The sequence below is a fragment of the Hemibagrus wyckioides genome, linkage group LG02 (assembly GCF_019097595.1).
Source record: "Hemibagrus wyckioides isolate EC202008001 linkage group LG02, SWU_Hwy_1.0, whole genome shotgun sequence".
NCBI classification, from domain to species: domain Eukaryota; kingdom Metazoa; phylum Chordata; class Actinopteri; order Siluriformes; family Bagridae; genus Hemibagrus; species Hemibagrus wyckioides.
In genome coordinates, this window is record NC_080711.1 from 6,911,428 (window position 1) to 6,924,297 (window position 12,870).

The 12,870-nt window shown below is 45.4% G+C and overlaps 1 protein-coding gene across 5 annotated transcripts in view; it reads right to left on the reverse strand.

The window, feature by feature from the left end:
- The window catches only part of stat5a (signal transducer and activator of transcription 5a), a 103,382-nt gene that overhangs the window by 2,477 nt on the left and 88,035 nt on the right, over positions 1 to 12,870 (reverse strand). For 4 of the 5 annotated variants that reach the window (XM_058409268.1, XM_058409252.1, XM_058409261.1 and 1 more), the window contains 2 exons: positions 5,623 to 5,674; positions 5,004 to 5,108 (listed from right to left, as the gene is read on the reverse strand). In XM_058409268.1, the coding sequence (XP_058265251.1) occupies positions 5,004 to 5,108; positions 5,623 to 5,674 (157 nt within the window). Of the gene's footprint in view, positions 2,125 to 5,003; positions 5,109 to 5,622; positions 5,675 to 12,870 lie in introns of all 5 variants that reach the window. The other variant, XM_058409285.1, reaches the window with a different exon arrangement.

Consider the following 12,870-nt stretch of genomic DNA (forward strand, 5'->3'; position numbering starts at 1 on the left):
TAGAATGAAAACATCACTGACAGTGTTTTACAGATCAGTTCATGCAATCAGACAGAAAAAAAAGTTTAATTCCAGATGTTTTTAAAGTCTCCGCTCATCAGGTTTACATACAAACTCATCAACACCCCAAACACCATAGAACTCATTTACATTATTCACCCGTGTGTAGTAGACATACTCTACAGTTAACCTATTCCTTATTAATCCTCTCAGCAATAACACAGGATCACTTCACCTCCTTCTAGTTTCTGTTCACCCGGATCGCTAGCTTAGCATTGCCATATAAAAAGTTCAGTAAAAGTATTTTGGTCCGTGTATGAACAGTGCTTTGTTACAGAAAGCCTTCAAGTTGTTGTCCCCAGACTTCTACTAGCTTTAATACTGCAGACAGACGTGAAGATATGGAAGACATTTTCAGTAGGGACATCCTTGTTCGTCTGAAGACACCAGTCGAGCAATGTGCTGGTCTGTAGCTAATATCCCATGTACAATTCTCCACCTTTATTTCAATGGGTCTTTTGTACAGGGATCTCCAGCTGCTTCTTGGAGAAGAGCACTTCTGTCCATTTGGTGCTCCTGACATCTTTAAGTTGTTGATAGTTGAGATGTTTGACACACACTCTGTAGAGAGCTTTTTTACCCACAGTGCTGAATGCTCCTAACTCTGGAATGGTCGTAGTGTTCCAGTGTTCTCTTGCCATCCTTCCTTCTTCAGAGACACCCGAAACTCTGGAAAGGTCAGAAACTTTTTCTTCTGTTTATACTTTCCACTGGATTGTCTTCCAAGAATCTACTTGTTACGGCCGGTAGAGCAGCTTCCAGGTTGTTGATTTGAATCCCATTTCGCTGGCTAGTTCTTCAGCTGTTATCCAGCCTGATCCTCTTCTCAGGTGACGAATTTTGAGGAGTCCTGCCTCCTTCAGCGCAGACCTGATGGTGACTGAATGTAGCATCTCTGTGGTGAGGAGAAGATCGAAAAACAAAGGTTCTACAAACAGCCACTGTTCAGGTGTTTCCTTTTCTTTTGAAGAGGACAGGGTCTGCCATGTCTGAAGGACATTTTTGTAAAAGGACGTGAGTCCTTCCATGTCTGTTCTCTTTAAGGATAGGGTGAACAGGTGTTTGTCTAGGTCCATTCAAGATTAAAAAAGTAGGCAGTGGGAGAGTCCATGTCCTGTACAGAAAGAAAGCGAGCTCTAGCCATGGCTCCTTTAGCTTTTTCCTGTAGGAGGACACTGAGATCCTGTTTCTTCTGCACAAGGTGTCTCTGAGCATTTTTGGGTTTTTTGGCTGATTCGGTTTAAGGATTTCTGTTTCAGTGTTATGCATGGCTTGTTTTATCTTGATGGAGGTTTGTGATGTGAACTGTTGGCAGAACATCCTTATTTGAACTTTTCCAATCTCCCACCACTGAAGAAGATTCTCATATTCCTTTTTTCTGTCCTTTCCAATGTTCCCAAAAGACCTTAAAACTCTCATAGAACTGCAGGTCTTAGTTTTGTGTTGAAATGCCAGAAGGAGCACTGTGGTCTTGTTCGGGACAGGGTGATGCTGGATGTGATGAGGTGATGGTCAGAGATGCTACATGGTGTGCACTTATTACTCTGTTCCTCATGTTGGTACTCATATAGAAGCGGTCTTACTTACTCTTCCTGCTGACCCAACTGTATTGTTTCACTCCCTCATTTTTCTCCCACCAAGCATCAACCAGCTGGGACTGAGATATCACTTCTTCTAGGGCCTTTGAAGATTGGTAGTAAGGTTCTTCACTGTTTCTGTCCATAGTGAAATTGAGTGTGCAATTAAAATCCCCACCAATGACAAGTAAAGCGTCTTGTGTGGAAGAAATCAGTGCGTTATTAACAGTGTTAAAGAAGTTCACTCTCTCATGACCAGTATTAGGAGCATAGACAATAACGAATAAAAATTCCATATCATGGATATTTACTCTTATCATAAGCAGACGCCCTCTTTCCAACTCGTCTACTGACAAAATCTTCACGTTCAGTCTTGGGCAGAAGAGTATTGCTACTTCAGCACTCAGGTTGGTTCCGTGGATAAGAAAGTACTCCCCTTCCCAGCGCAGACCCCAGTCCACCTCACTGTTCACATCACTATGGGTTTCTTGTAAAAACAAAATGTTTAGCTCTTTCAGGGTGATGTATTCTTTTAATACTGTCCATTTACTCTTATCTCTAAGCCCATTTATGTTTAAAGAGCCAAGGCGTAAGATATTCATAGTAAAAGTTGATGAAGAGATAGCAAACAGCAGTATTAAGAGACAGGTGAGAGAAGCAGAAAGACCCATGTGCACTTATTTTGATTTACCAGCAGCAGTTTGACCTTTAGACCTGGCAGGTTTGATTCCATGCCTGGTTGCAGTTAGGTGTTTCTTTAATCTAAAACGTTTCTGTTGTGATAAAACGTCAACACTGCTTTCGTTACGTGCTTTCATCATGGACGCAACAAACTTGTTTAAATCTGGGAAAAACTTTTCCAGTTCAACCTTTTTACCCTTAGTCATTTATCTGGTCAACTGTATACAGGTCAGTGTCCTGGCTCTGAAACATGTCTGAATCAGTAACTGACTCGTCATCACCGAAGCTCTCTTCTGTAGCCACTGAACAAGTGTCCATATCATCACTCTGCCGCTCACTCTGTATCACTACCTGTTCTTCATCACTCAGGGCAGCGTATGACAGAGACACACCTGAGGTGCCATCAGTGCAGCCAGAGTCACTAGTGTCCTTACCCACTCTTTTACGACCATCAGGATCACTAGTGCTCCTACACAGAGCGCTTTTTAAGCAGACCCACAACCCTAGCATCAGAGTCACTATTACTCAGAGTCCCAGTCTCAGCAGCCTCAGAGTACCTTTTGCTCCGACTCACCCCCTTGGCTGCATCAGAGTACACTGCCAGTCTAAAGTTTGGACACACCTTCTAATCCCATGGTCTTTCCTGATGTTTATTTCTTTCTACATTGTAAAACAATGCTGGAGGCGGCCGAAATCCACAATAATGTCCTTTGAACAGTTGATATTGAGATATGTCTGCTACTGATGCTCTGTAAAGCCTTCATAACGGCTCTAATCTGAGGTGCTGTTAATTGGTGATTTCTGAGGCTGGTCACTCTAAATGAACTTCTCCTCTGCAGCAGAGGTAAGTTTTGGTCTTGCTTTACTGGGATGGTCTTCATGTGAGCCAGTTTCATCATGGTGCTTGATGGGTTTTGCAAATGCACTTGACAATACTGTTCTTGCAAGAACTATTCCAGAACACCTGACCTTCGTGTCTTAAAATAACAACTGTCTGTTTTTTGTTGTCATTACATATGGATTACTTAAGTCCATGTGTGTTATTTCATAGTTTTGAAATCTCCAGTATTGTTCTAGAATGTAGAAAATAAATCCCTAAACAAAAAACATTGAATTAAAAGGTGTCCAAACTTTTGACTGGTAGTGTAGCTGATACTCTGGGTCACAGATTTAACATTACTCTCATCAGAACAATTACTCACACCACTACTGCAGCTAGGCTTCTCACCGTCACCAACATGAGCATTAACATTAGGAGAAACAGCTGGTCTTACCTCCATGTTATGGTCATTCACCGGGTCAGAGTGCTGCTCTGTCTGATCCTGTTCAGTGATGGTCTCAGTGATTTCCGCATTGTCCTGTCTCTCGCACCCGTGCTCTTTATGAGGACAGGAGAAGCGCTTGTGCCCGATGTCACCGCACTCAAGACGTGACGTGTTTTAAAGCTGCGTTTTTACAACCCAGCGAGACTGATTTTTACCAACACATGTGGGAACATTAGATATGGTGACTTTAGTGACCGGGGCAGAGAGTGGAGTGATGTGAACATATGTCTCTTTCACCCAGATGCCGCTTGTAACCAGGGAGTTAACCAAGTTTTCGGTTTGTTCATACGTGATGCTGAGATAATGTTTTCAAAACCAATCTGTTCTCCTGCAGCGAGGAGAACATCTTCAACCGAGACATTTAACTCAGGAACACACCTGAAACCATTTCTAAAGGTAAGTGAGGACACTGCCTTCGCAGGGGGAGACGCCATGGCGCCGAAACACACACACACACAAACACGCCGTGCACAAGCACGGACTTTACACTAATAACCTTCAACTATCTCAAAAAGTGATTAGAAATAGAAAAAGGTAAAGAAAAAATGAATGAAAAGACAGAGTCTGAGAGAAACCTGCAGACGCTCACTCACACGCGCTCTCGCACAAACCACGCCCACTCCCAGCATGCACCAGAGAGAGAGAGAGAGAGAGAGAGAGAGAGAGAGAGAGAATGTGAGAGAAAAATAGAAAGCAAAAGAAAAAGTCGGAAAGTAGAGAGAAGGGTAGAGGAGAAAAAGCAAGAGAAAGAGAATGAAATAGAGAATGAGAAGAACAGAATTTGTGAGCAAGAGAAAGCAAAAAATAGAAAAACAGAATGCAAGAGAGAGAAAGAAAGAAAAAGAGAGAAGTAGAGAGAGAGAAGGGTGAGAAGGGAGAAGGGATGTATGGATGTTCTGTTCTACTGTTCTGGAGTTCAGTGAGGTATAGTGTATAGTGTGTTCTATTGAGTCAGGTGCTATGTGTGTGTGTGATCAGTATAAACAGTGCACTGTGTGTGTGTGTGTGTGTGTGTGCAGAGGTGTGTACTATTGAGTCAGGTTCTATGTGTGTGTGTGATCAGTATAAACAGTGCACTGTGTGTGTGTGTGTGTGTGTGTGCAGAGGTGTGTACTATTGAGTCAGGTTCTATGTGTGTGTATGATCAGTATAAACAGTGCACTGTGTGTGTGTGTGTGTAGAGGTGTGTGTGTGTGTGTAGAGGTGTGCACTATTCAGTGGTGTTCTGTGTGTGTGTATGATCAGTATAAACAGTGCACTGTGTGTGTGTGTGTGTGTGATCAGTATAAACAGTGCACTGTGTGTGTGGTGAACACGCTCATACACCAGCACAGCTATGGTGCTTCATGCTGCAGCTCACATTGCAGGGTAGATGCCGTAGTTCTGCGGGTGACTGACGGCCGGTGATGCTGCGTGATCCATGTAGGTGGGATTCGCTGCTGGGTCCGGATTAGGCGTCGTAAACCTGAACACACACACACACGCACACACACAATCAATACCAGCGTCCATCATCTCTCATGAATATCTCTTCCTCTAATTGACCCTGTGCTTAACTTCCCCCGCTTAGCAGCCTGCCCTCCTCCATCAGCTAATCACGCTAACGGCTTTCACGTATTCCCGCTCAGAAAGTCCATCTCCTGCTGAGATCCAACATGTTTTTAACATGCTAACACCCTGTCCGGAGCACTAGCTTTGCTAAACGGATTAATGAGGCTAACGTGGCTTAGCGTATTCTGACAGGAACGATACGATTATGGAGGAAGACGTCTCCGTGGTAACCGCTAACTCGCCTCTCGGTCGGAGCGGCGGCGCCGGCGCCAATGTACCAGCGTGCGATTTGCCTATCTGATGGATTAGCGCTCGGGACATTAATAAAGACACGCCGACTTTCACAGAATAATCAGCATGTGTAAAAGACATTCATAAAAAAAAATAAATAAAAGGGAGGAAAGAGGGAAAAAAGTGTTAGCACTCACTCGGGTACCACTTGTTTGATCTGTGGCTTGACGTAGCCGTCCACCGCTTTCGCTGTGAGGGATGAAGAAGAAGAAAAAAAATATTTTTAATAATTATTAGAACGTCTGAATCGAGTTTTTGTGTTAATTGTTACAATAAATTGGAAGACACACACACAGCTCTAACACACAGCTCACACACAGCTCACACACAGCCCTCCCACAGCTCACACACAGCTCTCCCACAGCTCACACACAGCTCACACACAGCTCACACACAGCCCTCACACAGCTCACACACAGCCCTCACACAGCTCACACACAGCTCTCACACAGCTCACACACAGCTCACACACAGCTCACACACAGCTCACACACAGCTCACACACAGCTCACACACAGCTCACACACAGCCCTCCCACAGCTCACACACAGCTCTCCCACAGCTCACACACAGCTCACACACAGCCCTCACACAGCTCACACACAGCCCTCACACACAGCTCACACACAGCCCTCACACAGCTCACACACAGCTCTCACACAGCTCACACACAGCTCTCACACAGCTCTCACACAGCTCACACACAGCTCACACACAGCCCTCACACAGCTCACACACAGCTCACACACAGCCCTCACACAGCTCACACACAGCCCTCCCACAGCTCACACACAGCCCTCACACACAGCCCTCCCACAGCTCACACACAGCTCTCCCACAGCTCACACACAGCTCACACACAGCTCACACACACCTCACACACAGCTCTCCCACAGCTCACACACAGCTCACACACAGCTCACACAGCCCTCACACAGCTCACACACAGCTCACACACACCTCACACACAGCTCTCACACAGCTCTCACACAGCTCACACACAGCTCATATACACCTCACACACAGCCCTCCCACAGCTCACACACACCTCACACACAGCTCACACACAGCTCACACACAGCCCTCCCACAGCTCACACACAGCTCTCACACAGCTCACACACAGCTCACACACAGCTCACACACACCTCACACACACCTCACACACAGCCCTCCCACAGCTCACACACAGCTCTCCCACAGCTCACACACAGCTCACACACAGCTCACACACACCTCACACAGCTCACACACAGCTCACACACAGCTCACACACACCTCACACACAGCTCACACACAGCTCACACACAGCTCACATACACCTCACACACAGCCCTCCCACAGCTCACACACACCTCACACACAGCTCACACACAGCTCACACACAGCTCACACACAGCCCTCCCACAGCTCACACACAGCTCTCACACAGCTCACACACAGCTCACACACAGCTCACACACAGCTCACACACAGCTCACACACAGCTCACACACAGCTCTCACACAGCTCACACACAGCCCTCCCACAGCTCACACACAGCTCACACACAGCTCACACACAGCCCTCCCACAGCTCACACACAGCTCACACACAGCCCTCCCACAGCTCTCACACAGCTCACACACACCTCACACACAGCCCTCCCACAGCTCACACACAGCTCACACACAGCCCTCACACACAGCCCTCCCACAGCTCACACACAGCTCTCCCACAGCTCACACACAGCTCACACACAGCCCTCACACAGCTCACACACAGCTCACACACAGCTCACACACACCTCACACACAGCCCTCCCACAGCTCACACACAGCTCACACACAGCTCACACACACCTCACACAGCCCTCACACAGCCCTCACACAGCTCACACACAGCTCACACACACCTCACACACAGCTCTCACACAGCTCACACACAGCTCACACACACCTCACACACAGCCCTCCCACAGCTCACACACACCTCACACACAGCTCACACACAGCTCACACACAGCTCACACACAGCCCTCCCACAGCTCACACACAGCTCACACACAGCTCACACACAGCTCACACACACCTCACACACACCTCACACACAGCCCTCCCACAGCTCACACACAGCTCACACACAGCTCTCACACAGCCCTCCCACAGCTCACACACAGCTCACACACAGCCCTCCCACAGCTCACACACAGCTCACACACAGCCCTCCCACAGCTCACACACAGCTCACACACAGCTCATACACACCTCACACACAGCTCACACACAGCCCTCCCACAGCTCACACACAGCTCACACACAACTCTCACACAGCTCACACACAGCCCTCCCACAGCTCTCCCACAGCTCACACACAGCTCACACACAACTCTCACACAGCTCACACACAGCTCACACACACCTCACACACAGCCCTCCCACAGCTCACACACAGCTCACACACAGCTCACACACAGCTCACACACAGCTCACACACAGCCCTCCCACAGCTCACACACAGCTCACACACAGCTCACACACAGCTCACACACACCTCACACACAGCCCTCCCACAGCTCACACACAGCTCACACACAGCTCTCACACAGCCCTCCCACAGCTCACACACAGCCCTCCCACAGCCCTCCCACAGCTCTCACACAGCTCACACACAGCTCACACACAGCTCTCACACGGCTCACATACGGCTCACACACGGCTCACACACGGCTCACACACGGCTCTCACACAGCCCTCACACAGCTCACACACAGCTCACACACAGCCCTCCCACAGCTCACACACAGCCCTCCCACAGCTCACACACAGCTCACACACAGCTCACACACAGCTCACACACAGCCCTCCCACAGCTCACACACAGCTCACACACAGCTCACACACAGCTCTCACACAGCTCACACACAGCTCTCACACAGCTCTCACACAGCTCACACACAGCTCACACACAGCCCTCACACAGCCCTCACACAGCTCTCACACAGCTCACACACAGCTCACACACAGCTCACACACAGCTCTCACACAGCTCACACACAGCTCTCACACAGCTCACACACAGCTCTCACACAGCTCACACACAGCTCACACACAGCTCACACACAGCTCACACACAGCCCTCCCACAGCTCACACACAGCTCACACACAGCCCTCCCACAGCTCACACACAGCTCACACACAGCTCACACACAGCTCACACACAGCTCTCACACAGCTCACACACAGCTCACACACAGCCCTCCCACAGCTCACACACAGCTCTCACACAGCTCTCACACAGCTCACACACAGCCGTCCCACAGCTCTCACACAGCTCACACACAGCTCACACACAGCCCTCCCACAGCTCACACACAGCTCACACACAGCTCACACACAGCTCACACACAGCTCACACACAGCTCACACACACCTCACACACAGCTCACACACACCTCACACACAGCTCTCACACACCTCTCACACAGCTCACACACACCTCTCACACAGCTCACACACACCTCACACACACCTCACACACAGCTCTCACACACAGCTCACACACAGCTCACACACAGCTCACACACACCTCTCACACAGCTCACACACACCTCACACACAGCTCACACACAGCTCACACACAGCTCATACACACCTCACACACAGCTCATACACAGCTCACACACAGCTCTCACACACCTCACACACCTCACACACAGCTCACACACACACCTCACACACAGCTCACACATACCTCACACACACCTCACACACACCTCACACACACCTCACACACAGCTCACACATACCTCACACACACCTCACACACAGCTCTCACACACCTCACACACCTCACACACAGCTCACACACACACCTCACACACAGCTCACACATACCTCACACACACCTCACACACACCTCACACATACCTCACACACACCTCACACACAGCTCACACACACACCTCACACACAGCTCACACATACCTCACACACAGCTCTCACACCTCACACACACCTCACACACAGCTCACACACACCTCACACACACCTCACACACAGCTCACACACACCTCACACACACCTCACACACAGCTCTCACACAGCTCTCACACACACCTCACACACACCTCACACACACCTCACACACAGCTCAATCATTCATTTCATTATACTGATTGAAAGTGTTCCATAAATCTATGTTGTCAGTGTACTGGTAAAAATGGTTTTAATTATGAATGTAAATTAAGGTCAAGTCTTTTAATCTGTTTCATAAAAACAAACCTTAAATCACATCTGAATGAAAAACACGTGTGTAATGTAGGGTCACGTGAGTAACACACGATGTGCACTGTTATTAAACTGTTATTAAACTGTTATTAGACTGTTATTAGACTGTTATTAGACTGTTATTAGACTGTTATTAAACGGTTATTAGACTGTTATTAAACGGTTATTAGACTGTTATTAAACTGTTATTAAACTGTTATTAGACTGTTATTAGACTGTTATTAAACTGTTATTAGACTGTTATTAAACTGTTATTAAACTGTTATTAGACTGTTATTAGACTGTTATTAAACTGTTATTAGACTGTTATTAGACTGTTATTAAACTGTTATTAGACTGTTATTAGACTGTTATTAAACAGTTATTAGACTGTTATTAGACTGTTATTAAACAGTTATTAGACTGTTATTAGACGGTTATTAGACTGTTATTAGACTGTTATTAAACGGTTATTAGACGGTTATTAGACTGTTATTAAACGGTTATTAAACTGTTATTAGACTGTTATTAGACTGTTATTAAACTGTTATTAAACTGTTATTAGACTGTTATTAGACTGTTATTAAACTGTTATTAGACTGTTATTAGACTGTTATTAAACTGTTATTAGACTGTTATTAGACTGTTATTAAACGGTTATTAGACTGTTATTAAACGGTTATTAGACTGTTATTAAACGGTTATTAGACTGTTATTAGACTGTTATTAAACGGTTATTAGACTGTTATTAGACTGTTATTAAACGGTTATTAGACTGTTATTAGACTGTTATTAAACGGTTATTAGACTGTTATTAGACTGTTATTAGACTGTTATTAGACTGTTATTAAACGGTTATTAGACTGTTATTAGACTGTTATTAAACGGTTATTAGACTGTTATTAGACTGTTATTAAACTGTTATTAGACTGTTATTAGACTGTTATTAAACTGTTATTAGACTGTTATTAGACTGTTATTAAACTGTTATTAGACTGTTATTAGACGGTTATTAGACGGTTATTAGACTGTTATTAAACTGTTATTAGACTGTTATTAGACTGTTATTAGACTGTTATTAAACAGTTATTAGACTGTTATTAGACTGTTATTAGACGGTTATTAGACTGTTATTAGACGGTTATTAGACTGTTATTAGACTGTTATTAGACTGTTATTAAACGGTTATTAAACTGTTATTAGACTGTTATTAGACTGTTATTAAACGGTTATTAAACTGTTATTAGACTGTTATTAAACGGCTATTAAACTGTTATTAAACTGTTATTAGACTGTTATTAAACGGTTATTAAACTGTTATTAAACGGCTATTAAACTGTTATTAAACTGTTATTAGACTGTTATTAAACGGTTATTAAACTGTTATTAGACTGTTATTAGACTGTTATTAAATGGTTATTAGACTGTTATTAGACTGTTATTAAACAGTTATTAGACTGTTATTAAACTGTTATTAGACTGTTATTAAATGGTTATTAAACTGTTATTAGACTGTTAGACTGTTATTAAACAGTTATTACACTGTTATTAAACTGTTATTAGACTGTTATTAGACTGTTATTAAACTGTTATTAGACTGTTATTAGACTGTTATTAAACTGTTATTAAACTGTCAGAAACCATGTGACTTCTCCTGTTGTGTTCTTTCCTGCACTGGTCTGTATAATGGAGCTGTAAGTGAATGTATGCCTGAGTTTAAAAAGGGAATAAAAATAGAAAATTCAATGTTTTGACAGACTTTCACTAGCAGCTCTATTTCTCTTTAACCACTCTTTATGTCAGTGTCTCTCTCTCTCTCTATCTCTCATTCTGTCTCTCTCACTCGTTCTCTCTCTCTCTCATTCTGTCTGTCACTCATTCTCTCTCTCATTCTGTCTCTCTCACTCGTTCTCTCTCTCTCTCATTCTGTCTCTCTCACTCATTCTCTCTCTCATTCTGTCTCTCACTCGTTCTCTCTCATTCTGTCTCTCTCACTCGTTCTCTCTCTCATTCTGTCTCTCTCACTCATTCTCTCTCTCACTCGTTCTCTCTCTCTCATTCTGTCTCTCTCACTCGTTCTCTCTCTCATTCTGTCTCTCTCACTTGTTCTCTCTCTCTCTCATTCTGTCTCTCTCACTCGCTCTCATTCTGTCTCGCTCACTCTCTCTCTCTCATTCTGTCTCTCTCACTCGTTCTCTCATTCTCTCTCGCTCACTCGCTCTCTCTCTCATTCTGTCTCTCTCATTCTGTCTTGCTCACTCGCTCTCTCTCTCTCTCGCTCTCTCTCTCATTCTGTCTCTCTCACTCTCTGATTCTGTCTCTCTCACTCGTTCTCTCTCTCTCATTCTGTCTCTCTCACTCGTTCTCTCTCTCATTCTGTCTCTCTCACTCATTCTGTCTCTCTCACTTGTTCTCTCTCTCTCTCATTCTGTCTCTCTCACTCGCTCTCTCATTCTGTCTCGCTCACTCTCTCTCTCTCATTCTGTCTCTCTCACTCGTTCTCTCATTCTGCCTTGCTCACTCGCTCTCTCTCTCTCTCACTCGCTCTCTCATTCTGTCTCGCTCACTCGCTCTCTCTCTCATTCTGTCTCTCTCACTCGTTCTCTCTCTCACTTGCTCTCTCATTCTGTCTCGCTCACTCGCTCTCTCTCTCATTCTGTCTCTCTCATTCTGTCTTGCTCACTCGCTCTCTCTCTCTCTCACTCGCTCTCTCATTCTGTCTCTCTCACTCGCTCTCTCTCTCATTCTGTCTCTCTCACTCTCTGATTCTGTCTCTCTCACTCGTTCTCTCTCTCACTCGCTCTCTCATTCTGTCTCTCTCACTCGCTCTCTCATTCTGTCTCGCTCACTCGCTCTCTCTCATTCTCTCTCTCACTCATTCTCTCTCTCACTCGCTCTCTCATTCTGTCTCGCTCACTCGCTCTCTCTCTCATTCTATCTCTCTCATTCGTTCTGTCTCTCACTCTCTCTCTCTCACTCGTTCTCTCTCTCATTCTCTCTCTCTCACTTGCTCTCTCACTCGTTCTCTCTCTCACTCGCTCTCTCATTCTGTCTCTCTCACTCGCTCTCTCTTGTTCTCTCTCTCACTCGCTCTCTCTATCATTCTGTCTCTTACTCTCTCTCATTCTGTCTCTCTCA